This window comes from Leuresthes tenuis, unplaced genomic scaffold (assembly GCF_036924035.1).
Source record: "Leuresthes tenuis unplaced genomic scaffold, fLeuTen1.0.hap1 SCAF_3, whole genome shotgun sequence".
Taxonomy (NCBI): domain Eukaryota; kingdom Metazoa; phylum Chordata; class Actinopteri; order Atheriniformes; family Atherinopsidae; genus Leuresthes; species Leuresthes tenuis.
In genome coordinates, this window is record NW_027325357.1 from 13,241,535 (window position 1) to 13,261,195 (window position 19,661).

Sequence of the window (19,661 nt, forward strand, 5' to 3'; positions counted from 1 at the left end):
ATAAAGCATCCGCTTCTCATATGTGGGAAACTGATCCTTTCTTTGACAAAAATTACAATAAAGCGAACATTTTGAAAGTTTGGACAATAACTTTGACAAATAAATTAATTTGATGTTGCATTTAGGCTTTGAGTAATTTTTTGTGGGTATTTTTTGCTTCATCCTGGACAATTTTTATTCATTTAGGTTTTTCCTTGTCTATCCTTGTTTCAAACAGCAGAGGTCTCCACTGTATTTTCCTTCTGCGTCTTTCCTTCACCTTACCTGCTTTTTTTTTTCACAGGACGGTTTTATTTATGGAGACTTGCTTAGCCTTTGTTCTCTGTCACCTGCTTCTGTGTTTTTGTATTATGCCTGAGGTGCCACATTCAACTGCCTGGTTGTTTGCATTATGTGATTTAATATATACTAATTATTATTTTGCCTTGCTGTGTGTGAACATTTTGGCCTTGTTTTTTCATTTTTAAGATATATATTACATACTTATGAACTCAAACCACAACAGTAAGAAGCTGCTCAGCCCTTGATATTCAACCATAATTGTCACTTGGACCCTTTTCTACCAGGAGTTCTTTTGTATAATTGCCCAAAACTATTTTAACATTTACAGCAAGTGATTTTTCAGATCTTCTGTGAGGAGTTTGCTTGTTCCAATTGACCTTTTTGGGTTTTCTCCAAGTGACATGGTTTCCTCCCACACATTACAAAAGCATGTGTTAGGTGATTTTGGGATTGAATTGACAGTATTAGTGTGAGCATGTATAGTTGTGTTTCTCTGTTTTAACCTTGCGATGGACTTACACCATGCTCAGGATATACTCTACCTCTTGATGTGAAAAGTCCTCAAATTCTTGGTGACTTTTTAAAAAAAATGACATTGAAAACAGCCTTTCCAGCCAAGAGGAATAAAGCTCACAGAATACTCTTTTCGGCCATAAAAATATCCAGTCATGCTCCAGAGGGGCTGTGTGTGAGAATGTAAATGACAAATCATAAAGTGAGTAACAACAGGAAGAATTCTCCTGCAGCTATCCAAAATTCTCGTTCCAGATATCAAGAATATTTAAATTTGTTTAAGTAACACCTTTTCTTATTTTGATTTTTAAAAAAGTATCCATACAAGTGTGTAATTTAGTTTTTTCTATATAATTTATTATTATATTCAAAACTTTGGGCAAATTCACACATAAATCAATATAATAATCATTAGTGAAGGAACATATTCTTATTTGAGTGACACAATAACAGAACAACTCACTAATACTTTCAGTCAGCGCAGTTGTTCAGTGTGAAAAGATTCAGCTGTACAAAAATATATGAATTTTAGTTATTTTGTATTGATGTATTTAGATTGTTTTCTCCACAATGAAGGCACCTCTGATCTTTCTTCTTAGGGGTGGGATTCGCTGGAAAAAAGGGTTTCAATTGGAATAAATTCCTGTGATTCCGCAGCGATCTTGACCCCATCTTGTTCTGGTTTGTGTGACACTTCTTCTGTGGCATGTAAGTGGTCTGATGGTTGATCTGCGTGTTTAGAGGCTGGTTCCATTTCGATGTCAATGACAATAATTTCTTGAATCTTCTGTGGAAGTATTTCTGTTTCTTTGTCCTCTGCGGGTACAGAAATCTTTCCTCAGCGTGTTGAGGTTCCTGGATGATCAGGCTGGTCGTTTTTTGCCATGGGCTCCTCCGTCTTTTCGGAAGAAATGTTTTCTTTTGGTGGCTCAGAGACATCTTTTTGTTCTTGGACTAATTCCATTCCGATATAACTCAGCAGTTCTGGGACCATGTCTGGTTGTGGCACTCAAATCTGTTGAGCCAAGTCTGATGAAATAAATTCCTGTGTGTCTTCAGAATCCATTTTCATTTCATGTCCTCTACTGATTCAGAAATCTTCTCTGGTTCCTGGACAATAATAGGTGGATAAACTTCCTCAGTGTCTTGAGGTTCCTGGATGACTTCAGGCTGGTCGTTTGATGGAAATGAAGCCTTCATAAGATCTACCACCTTCTTTTCCAGTTCCTTTGTTGCCTCCTTCTGTGCTGTTAGTTTGGAGGCAAGTTCGCTATTGGCGGCAGTCTTTTCTTTAAGTTCTAGCTCTTTGATAACTGACTCATGTTCAGTTTCTGCTCCGGCTGCATTGGTTGACTCACACCAATGCTTGAGCTCCTGCTCACACTCGAGGCATATAGCGGAAAAGTTACACTCTAATCTATCTAGTGCATCAAGCACAAACTCCAAATTTGACGTCATCATTCTCTATTATAGAGAATGATGATATTATTCTGTAATGATATTACAGAATAATATGGTGAGCTCCATTACAATTCTTGACGTTAGACACTGCCCAGTTTTGAGTGACACATCTGAGTAAAAACCTTGGTTATTGTGATGGTTTGGGGTAGTATGCAACAGCACGTGTGCAGCTTAACAATAGGGAATGATTGTCCACCAACTGTCGTGAAAATTGACCAGACAGTTTTTGAGTAGTCCTACAAACAGAAAAAGCAGAGACCATCTTGCTGAAAGAGAAGCTGCAGTGGAGGTTAACGTTATTAAAACTGGAAGGTGAAAACAGAGAAGGAGACGAAGGGCAGAATATATGAGGAAGAGGGAAAGGGGATAAGGACAGGGTGAAAAGGAATTAATAAGAGGAAGGAATAAATAAAGGTCAACCACACTTCCTGCTGCAGATTACAGAGGTGCCTTTTCTGAATTTTGGCAGTCTGACATTTGCCTCTGAATTTTTTGAGTGACATCTTGCATTTGATGTGTTTTTGAGAGGTAACAAAGGTAAGTGTCAGTGAAGGAAATTAAATCCTGCACATGATTTGTGTCACACCATGGTTTCCATACCATACCATACCGTTTCACTTCTAAAGCATTTCAAAAACAACATAACAGCTGACCAAAATACAATACAAGTATGAGAGGGAAAAAAAAGATAAAACTGAAAACACAGCACAAATAGAGAGCAGGAATTGAAATGCAGATTGAGATCAAATAGATAGAAATTGTTTACTCTTATTCTTTTCATTGGTAGGTGTGGACAATAGTGGAGATTAACTCCCTGGTCTTGGGTTTATCAGTGCATTATGGAAAATCATACTGATTCTAGCCAACAAAGAGGCTCTAATGTTTGTTGAGACCTTAATGATGTCCAAAGATGACACGTTTACTACACTGTCAGACTTGCCTTAGTAGGTACAAACCTGACCAGCAGATGTCACTGTTGACCTATAAAACAGACCTGATTACATGGATTTTCAATCATGTTGTAAGACAAAAGGCTAAAGAGGAAAACAATGATGACATCCCTGAAGAATATTTAGGGTCAGATGTTGTAATTTTAACATAAGACAGAGTATGCTGTTTTAGATAATAATTAAAGAAAAAGCTTGGCTTAAATTATGAGTCTGATGTATACAATGAGCGATTTTCATTAAGGGCATCTGGCTCAATTTTACAAATGTAATCAAACCCTTCCTCAATACACAGGGGCTGTCCAGTTTATTTTTCCACATCAGCAATTACAGAACATTATGATTCCCAAAGCACAGACTGGGCAAAATCAAATTAGGAAGATCTCTGACGTCCTCATTCACCAACATACAAATCAGAACACACTTATTGTTCCATCCACAGAGTGTGCAGGAACACTACAAATAGATTAACATTAACACAAAACAAATCTGGTTACCCTCACAAAACTTTGGTACAAAAACATTGGCCCTGCTTTACATTAGAATCACAGTTTGTCAGTTTAAAATTTTCTTTAAATTTTTCTTCAAAGTGGTGAACGATTCAGTGGATTATGTAAAGCAAAACTATAAAAACCATAAAACCTTGATGGCTCATTTAAGACCTTGTTCTTCTCTTTATGGAAAGCTGCTTGTTTTTCCCCTGCATCCAAAAAATATGAACTAAGAATTCAAACTTACAAACTAAGTTTCTGTAAAAAATCATTTACAGACTTCTAAAATTATTATTTTTTTTTTTACCGATTTTCTCTTTTTGAGAATACATTTAAAAAGTCAATAGAGCACCTTTACTCCAGTATAAATTCTTACGAGTTGGGATTTCCCAAAGGGGTCAAAGAGTTTCATATCCTGAAACAATTTCTGGCTTATACAGACAGTTCTGTCACCACCTATTTATTCTTTCCTCTCAAACTTTTCAGTTTATTGTTTCTTTGTTGCCTAATCCTCTTCAGCATCCACACCAACAACATTCTGGTTTCTTCAAACTGTCCTTCCCCTTTTCGTCTCATCCTTTTGTTCTCCCTCTAACTCAGTTTTCCTTCCTCCATCTTGCTTTTCTTTCCCTCCTATAAAAGCTGACTTTGTTGACTGATTCAAAACAGATATTAACCATAACAGTTCATAATTAACAGGGGTAGATGCAGCACATTATAAACTATACCTAAAGACTAAAAGCTCTTTTGCATCTTAATCAGACAGTCACTTTCCATAATACAACAGCAACTGTGCATTTAGATTTAACTTATGAATGTAGCTGTCTGCACTAGATGTGTGACAGTTCACACTTCACGTCGTGTTTTATGCACAGTGACCCCAAACATTTATCCAAGCATGTATTAATGTTTCAAATCAGTAACTTTTATGGTGTTGGCATGCAGCCTTCGCTGCAGACATATAAAGAAAAGGTGTTGTACTGTCTGATTTTGTGTTGGACAGAGAGATGAAGTGTTTGCAAAGGTCACCAAACTCTAGACACCAGAAGGAGTAATTTGTCTAACCCTGACAGGTGTAGCAAACAGAGTTGGATTGATACAGTGTATCCATGCCCACACAGCCATGGACGACATGTCCAACTGGCCCAAAATAACAAAATCCACCACTGTTGGACAAGACAGGTACAACGACTTAAAATTACTCTTTTAAATTTACTTTTTTTTGTTTGTTTTGTTTGACGGACACATCTGTATCGCTGTAAATGTTCCCATGTTAGCTGCAACCCGTTAATGTCTTCACTAAAAAGGAATGCTAAATGTTTTTTTGTGTTTTTCTCATTTCTTGAGACAATACTAAAAAGGATCAATAGTCTTCACAAATGGTGAGATGTCATGATCTTCGTGGTTAAATCATAAAAATTAGAATATGCAATAGTATAACATAAACTAACTTTTAGCACTACACACCAAAACCAAGTGGTAGAGAATGCTTAGCCAGGTTTACTTCCACAACTTCTTTTAATGACATACAGTATGGTAACAGACTTATTAATAGATAATACATTTTCAACTTTTCAGTTGGCATGGTGAGCTATTGTTAGAAATAATTAAATATTACATCAGATACAGATACAACTTCATGAAAAAATGTAATGTTCCAGGAGTAAAACAATTAGATGGTTCAACGTGAGTCATTAGAACACGATAATGTCGTGCAGACAATCATCTCAAACATTTAAATATGACATCATATTATCACGTTACACAACATGAGCGTGATCTGTGATGGGCATTCATAACATAATTATCTGAGCTGAAATGAAAATTTAGTATTTTGTTGCTTCCAACTTCATTGAAAGGTTTTCTTCAGCCTGTGGAACAAGATCATAATCACAACCATGCACACTTGTAGCAAACTCATCTCCAATGATACCAATTTGTGTGTCTTTGCTGTCTGGCAGGAAACTATTATCCCTGCAGGCATCTAGGGATCATGCAAACTGCACAGAGAGTTGAAATAATAAATTATAGTAAATTAATGTAAATTCTACTTTACATTCTTTCTACCAGTTATGATGCATAGCTCAGCAAAACCACATTTGTTATCTTAATACTGTGTAATAGAAGTGCTCACGCTCATGGGCAATGACAGAATTATGATGAATAATTGCTCTCAGCTTCTATTGCCCTGCCTGCAGCATTTGCTTTGTAAATAATAGTTGTTAAATATTCATTAAAAGATCAAATGTTTTTGTTCCAGCGTGTTTTGCATTCCATTCTGATTCTGACCCTATTCTGATGAAAGCAACTATGTAAGTTCATGAATTGATTTATTACTTTAAAAGCAACATAATCATCTTTGCACAGTCTCTGTATGTTTCAACAAATCTTTCAGCCATTCATTTCAAGAACAGAGGCGCAATAATCTTTATTTCAGTCACAGCCAGGGAGTTGAGGCTTGTTTGTGGTCATATTTCACAAACTTTGGCCTTGAAAAAAGCACTGTACATTCCCCATTCACATTTCAAGAAGAAAAATGTATGGACTTCAGCCATTCTCTTTCTCTATTATTTTGGTCACACCACCATTTAGCCAGATATTTTATTTTCAAATGTTCCTGATAAACGTTACCCATGCTGCCATCGGTTCACACATGCATTCGACCTCTATTTGGCTGAATTACCGTTTCACAGCCCAGAGGAGTCTGAGATCAATCCCAGACTAATTCTCAGAATCAGTGTTTTGACAGGGTCATTGGGAGCTTCGTCACCCCCCTACTGCATGATGAACTAAATGTTATTAATCATGGTTGTATTTTTGTCAATACTATTGAGGTCTGTCAGTCAGCGCCTCCAGGAGTTTGGATTGTTCCAACTGAAACTACAATACTGAAAACTGACTACATTATTGGCAAATGTCTTAAGACTTGCTCCAGTAGGCCTTTAATTCTCTGGAAACTGTTTTGTCATTTGCTTAGTGCCATGTTGCATGTTGCTTGTAACAGGAATGGGTCAGCTTTTGTCAAATGAGTATTTATTTGAGGAGCAACGGGAGTGATGATTTGGCTTCTTTGCTTTCCAGCTAGCTGTTGGCAATTGGCATTGTAATTTATCTAAATTCAACTCAACACTGTGTGAAGAGTAATTAGGCAAGCTAACATTCTGACCTTATTTTGATATCAATACCAATTACCAGATAAACTTTAATGCTTGTCAGATTTTTTTTATTTTCAAGTGATATCCAGTGTTTGTGTTCTGGGGGAGAGTGTGGCCAGAGGCAATTAACACCTCGTACAAGAGTGTGAATAATTATCTTCAGCTCAATTAAAATGTGTCAAAAAAAGGAGATTTAACTTACTCCGAAAGGTCAGGATATGTCTCTCTGCATGCATCTCTCGAGAAGAAGCAAAAGTAATGAGACGTTACCACAAAGAAATCAAACAATATGCTGCAAAGGTTGTGAAAATGGCAGAATTCTGGTGCAAAAATTAAATATGAGGGTCAACAGAATCCTCTAGCATCATATTCCAACACCACAACTTACCTGGAATGTCCAGAAGAACAGAGTGTTAAGCATTTGGGAACACTCAAAAACAAACATCACTGCATAAGATTAACAAGTTGGAGTTGGGAAATCACGCCAGTGCTGCATCACAATGGAGCAAAGCACATCATAAATTAAGTTACGAATACCTGGGTCAGAAAGAGTTGTAATAAAACTTTAGGGACATATGAGCATAACCTTTTACATCATCTTTTATAAACAACATATTTTACAACCCTCAGTACTATTCAGTGAACATGTTAAAGAGACATTTCTGTCTCTGTGGATTCTTCCAAAGAACGTGCATGGAATTTATTCCTCAACTTGAATGCTGTACGGTACAGACTGATTAGACTAACAAGTCATTCCTTTATTCATTTTTAAAGCAACACAAAAGCAGTGGTGAAACGCACACTGGTGTGGGTGGACATGAGAACATAACTTCACAGGTATGGAAACGAGTGAAACAAATATGCAAAAGATTGCTCAAACTGGCGTAGAAATTATATTTTTCTAAATCATTTCTTTTAAAAGTGTTGTTAATCAGGGGCCATTTCTTCCCCAGAGCCATCAGCACCATAAAACACACTGACTTAAAATCTGCTAAATAAATCGATGTGCAATCACCATGCCCCTCCACCTCTATGTGCAATACACTTGGCTAGTGCAATTATGTTATTCTATTGTTGTTTTTCTTTTGTACATATGTGGCACCAAACCTAATTTCATTGTATGCAAGTCATTCAATGACAATAAAGGCTTTCTATTCTATTCTATACAGAGAGGCCAAAAAATTTAAAATGGCTCATGCTCTACAGGTCCTCACAAATTACTTCTTTGTTGCACAATGAGACGTTTGAAGTAACACAGCTCTTTTTTAGATAGAGTTACATTGCACAACACAGTACAAAGAAGCAAGAAGTGGAGCTGTGCAGTGTATAAGCTCATGTGTGGAGAATACATCTATGTGTATTATTTCACCTATGTCCAACATGCATTCACAAACTAAATCCAGTAAGTTTTTTGTACATTTTGAAAGTCCATTGATGTCTTTTTGATGATGTCTTTACAATGAAGATTTTATATTCATTACACTTGAAGAATTCTGTTCCTTGTCTATTGTACAGGGGTGGACAGAAAACTGTTTGTTAATAATCAGATCACAAAATTAATGCACAGTTCAAGAAATAAGACAGAATCTATGCTGTTCTACTTTGCTGGTGGGATGCTTGACTCCCTTTATGACTTCACAGTTTGGTTTAGAGAAAGGAGTTTGCACCACCAGTCACTGAGTCAAGTACTAGCAGACACTAGATGTCTTAAAACCTCATGGTAATCTTCAACTGCCTCTTCTCAATCCCATCTCAAGTTATATCGTACATCTTGCATATCTTATTTCATCCAAAGTCTCCCACATAACCTCAAATAAATGCCCCACATTGCTCCAGTGTATCAATCAATGATGATAGGATGTGAAGCCATGCAGGTCAACCACATAAGTTCATCTAAGCTTGCTCATTACTGGGTGTCTTGAACTCTACTTATTAAAAGCAGCAGGAGGCCAAACGACCTGCTTGGCACAAGTGTATAATTAGGTCATTTTCACCTCTGTGTTGCGACTAGAAGAATTTATGTTACCCTCTTCTCCTATTACTGCTGCCTGTAGTCTCCCAGGATCTAAATATCTCCCTTTGACACCTAATTCCTATAATGTGGCTTAATAGCCAAAATGTCTATCAACAGTTGATATCACAATGATTTGTGACCCATTTAACTTAATGTTGTTAAGCCATTACTATAAAGCATTTTTTCTCCCTAATCTTGTGCGCGCACGACTGGCCAAATAATTTACGCAGTCTTGGAGACGTGTGGCCAATTACGTTGTGCGTAAATTCCTTGGTTATAATTTGCCAAACTGTAACAGTATTTATTTATCCATTTACAATAGTACAGACTACGTGACACGGAGGAAGTTGCTCATAGTTTGCGAGTAAGTAGTGAATCATCCTCTGAAATCATGGCACTGCAAACCACAATTCACCACAAGCCGAAAACCCCGCGCCAGTAACAAGCTCGTTGTATGGCAGCAGCAGTCCAGTTTATCGTGTTAACTCCAAAGTTCAGTCCACAGAGCGAGAACGAAACCGGGAAAATGACGTGAGGGAGGAAGACCGGATGAAGACTATTTCTTTGCTACTCCAACCTCTATACCTCACTCTTTTTCTGATTTTCTCCCGGAATACAATCTGGAGCAGATCCACAGTCATCAGCGGTGAGTCTGAAACAGTTTTTTTTTTTTCCACCGGTACTCGCGAGCAACAGAAGCTCAAGTAATTTTAGACCTTTCCACTTTTCTTGACAGGTGCTAAAGTCATGTCATCGTCCTACTATTGTTTGAAAAGATTCATCATTATGGATGTGCCCGAATCTAAAAGTTTTTGTTGTTCTTCCCTTCTCTGCGCTCAGACTTGTAATATTTCACCTGATTACAACCTAATTTTGTTAGAAGCGCTCCATTATGTCGCAACAAAACAAAAGATAACACGATTATTATGTGTTGCCTCTATTTTGTAATGACATCACTCAGGCTGTGGTCATTACAGATAATTATATAGTTGCAATTATAGTGGATAAGTGCCTTGTCCTCTTGTGCAGTAAAAGCCTCCGTTCAGTGCACAACAGGTTGTGCTATCCACCCTCCTCACTCTGTTACGGCTGTGATATGGTGAGTAATATGGGTCCATAATATTTGTGTTGCGGAGGCAAAAAATCTTTGTTTGCTTTTTAAAGCTTTTTAAAGTGTGATGTTTTTTTTCTCGCGTTTCCTCCATTTGACTGGTAAAACATTCAGTTTTGTTTTAAAATATGCTATATATAAATATACACATATATATACATTTCATGAAGCTGCTGGAATTTTTCCCAACCTTACTTTCCACTTGAGAAAAGCTACTTGAATCCTGAGGCTGGTTTCATTAAACACCTGTGGACTGTCCACCACTCAGTATCCATTCATAAGTGCGGTGTCCATTCCCATTCCCTTGGTCTCTCTGTTGAATTCTACATTTTAACATGGTGGAGGTGGTGTCTGGATGGGGTGGGGGTCTGAGTGTAAGCTCTATTTCCTCAAGCTTACTCAATTTGATCTGAAACCTTGATAAAATGAGTCACTTCCTGAGGATGCACCACTAAAACCTCTCATCCTCCACCAATGGTAGTCTTTCTCAACAGACTAAATGATTATTGTTGTTCTTTTTTTGTTCTCCTCCTGAGTTAGTTAGTAATCACTCACATACACTCAAAAAGAAACAGACAGACAGACAGACAGATAGATAGATAGATAGATAGATAGATAGATAGATAGATAGATAGATAGATAGATAGATAGATAGATAGATAGATAGATAGATAGATAGATAGATAGATAGATAGATAGATAGATAGATAGATGGCACATAATGATCCTACAATAGTTAAAATGACATAGTTAAATTCAAATATCAATACAAGCTATGTACAAAAAACATCACCTGTCACAAAAGAATCAATCATTTTCTAGCAGCATAGTGATGTATCTTAATATTAGAGGTCTTGTGGCGCTTTTCGCATTCAAACATGGTGTTGTGTAGACTTTTATCAATCCTAGAACAGGATTGCCATCATACTTCTCCGGTCACATGTTAGTGACTCCTTTTCGCCAATGACACAGATTGACTACGGCTGTGTTGACTACGGCCGCCCTCCCCCTGTTTAGGTGCTAGAGAAAGCCAGCTGGACAGTGAAAGAGAGGGAAGAATCAAAATTGTAGGTTATTTGGACTTTTAGAGAGGCAAGAAAATACTGACCTGTATGTTGACTTGTATTTTAGGCTTATTCTCTTAATAGTGGCACTTGTGGTCTGATTGCATCTTCTCTTTTTTTGTTTTATCTCTCTGCAGTTTATTTTATTCAGAGTATTTGAAGGACAATTTTCAACTTTGACTCTGATTATTTTCCAAAACGGAAGTGTTGCCAAAAAAACAAATGCATTTGTAGAATACTCATTTGTCACATTTTGTGTTTTCCAGATGTGTGAATTTCAACTGAATGAACTGCAGACCAAGAAAACAATGATCAACGCTAAGGAAGGAGTACCTTATTTCTACATAATGGTCCATTCATCATCATACTCCAACCATCATACCCAAACTGAGTAACCACCTTAAGAAACAAGCTTATTGAAACCTACCGATCCATATACACACCAGCCAACAGCTGTCAAATGTGACTGGATTTAGAGGTTTCCATAAAACCTAAAATTATGGAAGCTGTTCTGTTATCTCCCACAGACCCCCTACACCTCAACACCAACAGCATTATCAACTACCATAATAAGAGCTGGAGTGGCGTCCCTGATGGTGACACTCTGAGGCACAATAACACCCTGACTCTCCATGACCACTTCCATAACGCCCTGCTGGGAGTTTTTCTGGGATTTCTATCTCTCCTCACCATCATAATGAACCTGCTTGTGCTCTACGCTGTGAAGAGCGAGAAGAGCCTCCACACTGTTGGGAACCTCTACATTGTTAGTCTGTCTGTGGCAGATCTGATTGTAGGGACCACAGTCATGCCTCTGAACCTGGTGTATCTGTTGGAGGACGAGTGGAAACTGGGACGGGCTGTGTGCCAGTTTTGGCTGATTATGGACTATGTGGCCAGCACAGCCTCAATTTTCAGCTTGTTTATCCTGTGTTTGGATCGGTACCGCTCAGTAAGACAGCCGCTTAAATACCTGAAATATCGAACACGGGGAAAAGCCAGCGTAATGATCTCCGGAGCCTGGCTACTGTCAATGATGTGGATCATCCCTATTCTCGGGTGGAGATCTTTCACACATGTAGACCTTAAACCTGAGGAGGAGAACAAGTGTGACACAGACTTCCGTTTTGTCACATGGTTTAAGGTCATCACTGCAGTTTTCAACTTCTACGTACCCTCGATTTTGATGTTGTGGTTTTACACACATATCTACTTGGCAGTAAGGCAGCATCTAAGAGACAGAGAGAGAATCATTCACCCAACAGATTCTTTTGGGGAAAATGAGAATGGAGGACATGCTCCAAATCCTGAGGAAAATGACTCTAAATCACCCAAAAAAGAATGTGAAGTTTCAGTGAAACGATCAAAAAAAGAACGACTTCTGGACCAGAACACCCTTGACCAGACGTACTCTCTTGAAGATTCTGATAAAACCAAAGCTGCTCCATTACGAACTCACAGAAAAATCAGTGTAAAATGCAGAAGGACATCACTCCTTGCCGTGACAACAAAACACCTCAGAATGGCACATAAGGCTAAAACGCGTTCCTTGAGTCCTGAGGAGAGGCAGTCAGGGTCTGAGATTCCCCTGAGCCAACCGCCAGTGCCTCGGGATGGGGCTTGCTCAGGTGGAAACAATGAGAGCAAACTTCAAGCCTCTCTAAATGAATGTCATGTCACAGTGCCAAACTCAGTGAGTAGAGTTTGTGATATCAGTCAGGTGTCGGATGTGCAGAGATATACATCAGTGCTCTACAACAGCTATGATCCCAGTCAAGCTCTGCCCTGGCCTGAGGAGGGAGCTGAAGATGCCAAAATAGACCCAGATAACACAGTGACTCTAAGGCAGGCATGGCACAGGTTTATTGACCAATCACGACACCGTATCCAAAGTTTGAGGATCCATAAGGAGCACAAGGCAGCCAAGCAGTTAGGTTTTATAATTGCTGCTTTCTTACTATGCTGGATACCATACTTTATAGCTTTCATGGTCATGGCATTTTGCAGAGAGTGTGTGCATCATGATCTTCACATGTTCACCATATGGCTAGGTTACATCAACTCCACTTTAAACCCTTTTATATACCCACTCTGCAATGGAAACTTCAAACGGGTGTTCAAAAATATTATTAAGATTCACTTTTGACTGATATGAAAGGCAGAGCAAAGAACTAGTTCTGAGTTGTCTACATGTTGTCAGTACTCACAGAGAGGAGGAGGGCAACAGAGAAAGGTCATGCACGAGTTTCAAAGAGTAGATGAAACCAAATACACATTTTGAATGTCAATAATTTCTTGTATGACTTGAAATCAAGTTGAGAACAAAGTCTAAATCTAATGTTATTTATTTTGTCTGTCATGCTAATAGCTATAGTTTGTGTCTTGAGCCAGAGGCATTTAAAATATAAAAGACTTTGATAACTCGATGTTGTGTTCTTGCTGTGTTTGTAAAGTAAAACATTTAATGGAAAAAATCCTGAATCTGCTGCCCCTTAAGCTTATGGTCTGTGATAAAGAGCTGCAAAAAAAATTACTGTCCAGCTCACTGTGCACATAAAGTCCTTAATGTTGGTTGACACCAACTTGTTTTTTTAAAGGATTTCTATTTTTGTAATCAGTGTGGCTCATATTCTTTTTAACTGGCAACCAACATTAAATACTCCATATTGACAGTTAGCTTGACATTCATCTCTCTTCTATTACTGCAATGACAAAAATGTGTTTTAGAGAAAAAAAAAAGTTGTTATTTGTTGCACTTCAAATGTAAAATTTGAGCATAAGACATCATGAAACTGGAAAACAAAATACAAGGACTGGTAGATGTTGTTGAGTAATTGTTATTTGTCACATGTTTTGTTTCATTATTAAAACAGGATATGGGACTCCCAGACACATTATCTGGATTTAGTTGGACAAATACAATTATTACAATTAATTGATTTCTGCTGTCATGCAAACCTATCAGTGGCAACTGACACTAATAGTCTGTGACTTAATTCTTTGTGCTATGCCAAGATATTTACTGCCATTATGTTAATGGCATAGTGGTGTGTGCATGCGCTAAGATATGAAAAAAAAAAGTAACAAACAACTACAAGGACATATTGTACACATTCACCGAATCCTGCTTGAGTCAGAAACACATTTTTCACCCTCTCTGCAGAAAAATGTACAAACTGAAAAAGGGTTTGCTTTGTCTGTCTTTGTGGGGAAGGTATTTTACATTTAAATTATTTTATGTAGCACTTGTTTACATTATTTTTCACCAAAGAGTAATATGTATTATTCCAAAATGCTGTGGGAAAACAGTTAAAGATATGAAGTATTTTGTAACAAACTACAGCTGCATCAGTTATGTTTAAAGACAAGGTATCACGCCACAGACTAATGCCTTCTGGTAACAAGCATTATGATGCTTTCGTTCAGTTTTCATATCTGATGATACAGTGTCTGAAACAAGACGGTTAAAAGCTAAATTTTCAGGATATTAACAAGCTCTAAATCAATCAGTACACTCAGAATATTTCCTGTGACTGCGTGAACAGGCTTTGAGTCACTACTCGGCTGAATCAAACAAGTCAGAGGGGGCTGAAACTGAGCTGGAAGTGGTGGTTATGTGAAGAGGCAACTGTGTAAGCACACACAGTCACACATTTTATAGAAGAAATACAAAGCTGTTTTAGAGGTTCTGTGACTGTTTGAAAAAAAGTTCAGTGGTGAAAAAACATGTTTCACATCTTTCACCGAAAGTCTCTTTATTGGGTATAATATCCACTGAATGTTTTCTTTTTAATATGTTTTTAATCATTATTATCTCATTTGGACCGGTTCACAATGAAGTCTGGCAGCTGTCTCGTTGGTTTCATTACCACAGGGCATTATTATCGGACGCAGGTCTCCAAAACTTAATGAACAGCTTTTTAATAATGTTCCTTATCGTGGGTGAATTATAGGCTAGTCGGCCCCTGGGCTCAGATTTGTAAAAAGCTTGTCACATCCTGCTTCACTGAAGCAACACACTTAGACTGAAAGAAACACAACACAACTAATTGATGTGGCTTTGTTGTACTTCAGTCATTTAAAAAAAAATGTTTTCAACTATTTGTGTTAATATCTATCCTTTTCAGCTGCTTAATGTATGGCCCTGTTCAGTAATCCTCTCATGTTCCTCATTATGACTACCAAAGCAGACGTTATGATTTCTTCTCTGAGGAACACAGCGGGCATACAGCGTTTGCTTTGATTATTTGATTATTTGATTATTTGAACTAACACTTCAAACTGCAGCTTTCTATTGAAAAAAACTCTTGATGAAGGCTGAAATATTTTACCTTTTCTACAAACTAAAATTTCAAATATAATTATAGAATTAAAGGTGTATTCGTTCTAGCCAACAGTGACATGATGTACATGAATTCCATCCTACATACATAACTGGATTAACCTCTGTGGAGTATCTATTTTAGGCAAGTTTGACCAAATACAGCTTCACAGGCAGCCCCATCATCTTTTGCTCAGACATCAGAAACATGCACCTAACTACTTTGTCTATGGGTTTCTTTGCACCAATTGGAGTAGTTTTTGTTATAGTTAATGCACGTGATTAATTTAATTTAACCACAGTATAAATCAATTACATGTCAGAATTAGACATGGGTCTTATTTCCAGTGATGAACAAACAAGTACGATTGTTATAGTACTCGTCATAATTGTTGTTTAGGGGCTGAAATTCTCAACCAAAACTGAGCATAATCAAATGATTAATCAATTAATTCATTAATGACATGTATCTAGAGTTCCTGGTTGTGTGGTTCCTGGGACAGATTCCCCATAGTGCCTGATAATCCAAATTTAGCTGCATTTACCCTTATGTTTGTTAATCTGTGTTAACAGACTCTTTTAATACAGAGCTAGATATAAATGATAAATTATAATTATTATTCTTGAACTCTTGTTTTTGGTCAGCAGAGTTTATACTCACAAGTCATTTGACTGTAATACCGGGAAAATGAATAATTCTGAGATTTCATGATATCTCAGAAAACACCATCAAAAGGAAAAAGCCTTGTGCTGCTTGTTCCCTTGGTAACAGTAAAAGTATTTCCAGCCTACTGACAGTTTACTACTTTTTCCTGGAATTGATTAAATCTAAGCCATACAAAATAATCCCTTTTAATCATAATTAGATGTTTAGGGTTTTCATTTCTCAGGAAAATAGGCCATTTTATTACCTATGATGGAAATTATAATGATACACTTTTGCTCCTTTTACTGGAGCAATGCAGTCACAGTCATAGGAGAAAAAAAAAATCAGATGTAAAAAGAATGCAGAGGATTCAGCACATACCATTTGAAACAGGTTAAAGAGCAGCAAAAGAGAAAGTAGACTCTTACTCTGAGCTGAGTTTAATTAATGTGCACTTTTAATAAACTTTCAGCTTTAATTAATTAATACACAATAAAGTGCTGCTAGATGCCATCATTGGCATTGAAAGGGCTTTCTCCAACCATACAAAAACATGTATGTTAGGTTAACTGGTTATTCTAAATTGACCATCGGGGTGAGCGTGAGTGGTTGTTTGTCTCTGTGTGGCGCTGTGAGAGACTGTCAACCTGTCCAGGGTTCCCTCAACCCTGAATTAGATTAAGTGGGAATAGAAAATAGATGGATAAATGCTATACATCTACGCTTTATTCATAACCACAAGTTTATTCATTTCTGAAAAACACTCTTTCTTGAATGTCGTTTCTGATACCCAGTCACATTACTTATCTGCACTCATTTATTAGCCACGAGATGTGCCTCGATTTATTTATCCATTTTTCTCAGATTATGTTGTTGCCTTTCACTGTTTGTATTCCTAACAAGCTGCAATAGTATCCAGTTCAAAATTAAGATCTATTTTAAAAACAGTTTCACAATTTCAACATCCAAAATATTATTTTTCCAAATAGATAAGGAGTTTGAACAATTAGCAAATCACTGCATTAAGTTTTTATTTCTGTTGAACAACGACTTTTGGAAACAGGACTCAACTAAATCGGGGTTACAGCTTTGATATTCAAGAAACACATCATTATTTACTATTAGTGGGTAGCTTTTCCTGATGAGAATGAGGGCTGGGAATTTATGAGCATTCTGCTTTTTCTCGAGTTGATGTTTGAATTTGTCTACACTGTAAAACCATTTTTATGTAATGTACTATAATGATGAAATAAATAAACTATTCATACATATTTTATTGCTGCGCAGTCCTTTTCACCATCTGTCGGAGTCACTCTGTTTTAGCTCCTGTTTCTTTGAGGCTGCTGGTCTGCTTTATGGGTGAAAAGGACAACAACAACATGACAGTGAAATGCAATTTGTATTTTTGTGATGGTGTCTGCCTGTCAGCTTATAAGAGACCTAATAGATTTAAAGACACACCTGCCTGCTTTAGATACATGGCTCCACAAAACTGGAGGTTGTGCCCAGTACAAAGGACAGTAATGTGAGTAGCACAGGTCCTAGCTTTTTAGTTCAGCAACATTGGAAATTAAAGAGTTTGTTCTTGGTTATGTGGCAAAGAAGATGTCAAATTTAAAGGCAGATTGCTTTATGTTGTACAAAAATGATATAACCGACATGCATTAGGAAATGAGAAAACAGCAGACAGAGCTGTAATACAGCAAGGTTCTTTTCACTAGATGTTTTAGAAGTAACACTAGTGTAGGAGACAATCCGCACTCAGTTCTGAACACGGAGCCAGCTCGCTGCTATTGCACTTGTTTGGGTTTCTGCAGGTTACTCTTTGAGTAAGCATCACTGAATATGTGTTTCTGATTAATTGACTCTAAAAGAGCAGCAGCAATGCAAAGCAACGGCTTTGTAGACCTTTCACTGGTGATTACAGCTAGGACTGGAACTAAGGCAAATTTATTAACATAATTACTTATATAAACAATCAAAGTTAAATATTGAATATAAGTTGTTCATTCTACACAACCGTTAGTTTTAGATTGGTGGTATTAGTGCTTTCAATAGCCATCTTTTTGCTGCAATTTGCTGCAAAAATAAAGTAATAGAGTTTTGTGTTATGAGACACAGCAGTGTAGGAGCTACTATTGAGCACTGCCCATGTGCATGCTATTAGTGTTTTTCCTTTAGAAACTGATTTTTCACATTGATATTTAATGGTTTCACATTGAATAATAGGAGTCAACACTTCTCCAATAGAATTCAAATGTAAATAAAAGGAAAAAAAGGCAAATTATATAGGTATCTTTTACTTTATTTATTCCTTTAATTTTTCTCCACGCTGTATGATACAGCCTTTATCCTGGCTTAAGCCTAATGACAGTTGTGAAGGGTGAAGAAGCCGGAGTAGAAAATTAAAGGATGGATTGACGCTCTATAACTGACAACTTTGCGTTTTTTCCTTCTTTCGTTACTTTGAGACGGTCCCTAACCCGGTCTTGTCCTCTGGCGACTATTTGGAGCTAATTTCCGACTCACCGATTACATTTCTTTATTAATTATTTATTAAAATAAGATTGTAGCATTTTTCTTGCATTTCCAGAGCCGTGTACCTTTAGCTGTTTCAGCGATGTTGAGTTTCGTGCGTGACTCAACCTGCTGATCAGATATTTCACGGTGACTTGCTGTAGCTACACATTACTGGACTCGTCTGTTTGTCCGAAATGAAAAGAAACGGTGCATACGGGTTTTTATCAGTTTTCTCTTGTTTTATTGTTTGCGTGTTCTTGTTTATGTTTTGGTTCTTTGTGTTTTACTCAATGATGCTTGCACCATAAAGCGTAGATGTTGCCACAGCATGTAAGCTAAAGGCAACGGCTAATTTCCCACACTGCACCGCTTTATACTCGAGTCCCGCAGTCACATGATCAACTTTACCAGGAAGTAGCAACTGATGGTAAGTGCACAGGGCTGGGTTTACTTTACCATAAAAATGCGTATCTGTCTGCTGTAAAGACAACCTAAATGAGCTAATTTGTCACATAGTTGTGGGTCATGTTGAGGTTTATTTTCTTGGAGTTTTCTTGACGTGTTTACAGGCGTTTAAACTGTCAAAGCTGTTCCTGCTTTCACTGTTAATTCATTGTAAGATGCAGTAGCCCTGAAAAGTAACTGTGATATTTAAACAAACTCCGAATTACTCTTGACATTCCTAAGGCTAGATCGCATTGTGACATCTGAAGCTTTATGCGTTTCATCTTTTATCAATAGACGAACTGGTGAAAATTTTGCCTGAGTAGTTGTCTGTTAAATTGTGGAACATCTAAGTTGATAATCCTGCATCTATTTGATCTGTAAAGTTGATCTGGTGTATCCACCTTAAAATCAATCAATCAATCAACATTTATTCATATAGCACTTTACAACAACCAGAGATTGACCAAAATGCTTCACAATTCCAGAACAACAAAAAGGTGAGCCACAGCTTCAGTGAAAAGCCAGTTTAAAATAAGTATGTTTTTTTAAATGTGGCTTTGAACTGAGGTAGGTCAGTGGTGGTACGTAAATCAGAGGGCAGAGTATTCCAAAATGTTGGACCTGCCGCTGCGAAAGATCGGTCACCCCACTGCTTAGTGCCAGATTGGTTTAGCCTCAGGGTTTCACTT

The 19,661-nt window shown here is 37.4% G+C and overlaps 2 protein-coding genes across 2 annotated transcripts in view; both read left to right on the forward strand.

Moving 5' to 3' along the window:
- Positions 1-9,488: 9,488 nt before the first annotated feature.
- On the forward strand, positions 9,489-13,339 carry hrh1 (histamine receptor H1). Its single transcript, XM_072383119.1, has 2 exons — positions 9,489-9,509; positions 11,305-13,339. Exon 2 carries the CDS (start codon positions 11,538-11,540, stop codon positions 13,182-13,184), a length of 1,647 nt encoding a protein of 548 aa, XP_072239220.1. The 5' UTR covers positions 9,489-9,509; positions 11,305-11,537; the 3' UTR covers positions 13,185-13,339.
- Positions 13,340-18,484: 5,145 nt separating this feature from the next.
- The window catches only part of atg7 (ATG7 autophagy related 7 homolog (S. cerevisiae)), a 73,535-nt gene continuing 72,358 nt past the window's right edge, over positions 18,485-19,661 (forward strand). Inside the window, exon 1 of the mRNA XM_072381897.1 lies at positions 18,485-18,952. The gene's annotated coding sequence lies outside the window, so the exon portion shown is untranslated. The remainder of the gene's footprint in view (positions 18,953-19,661) is intronic.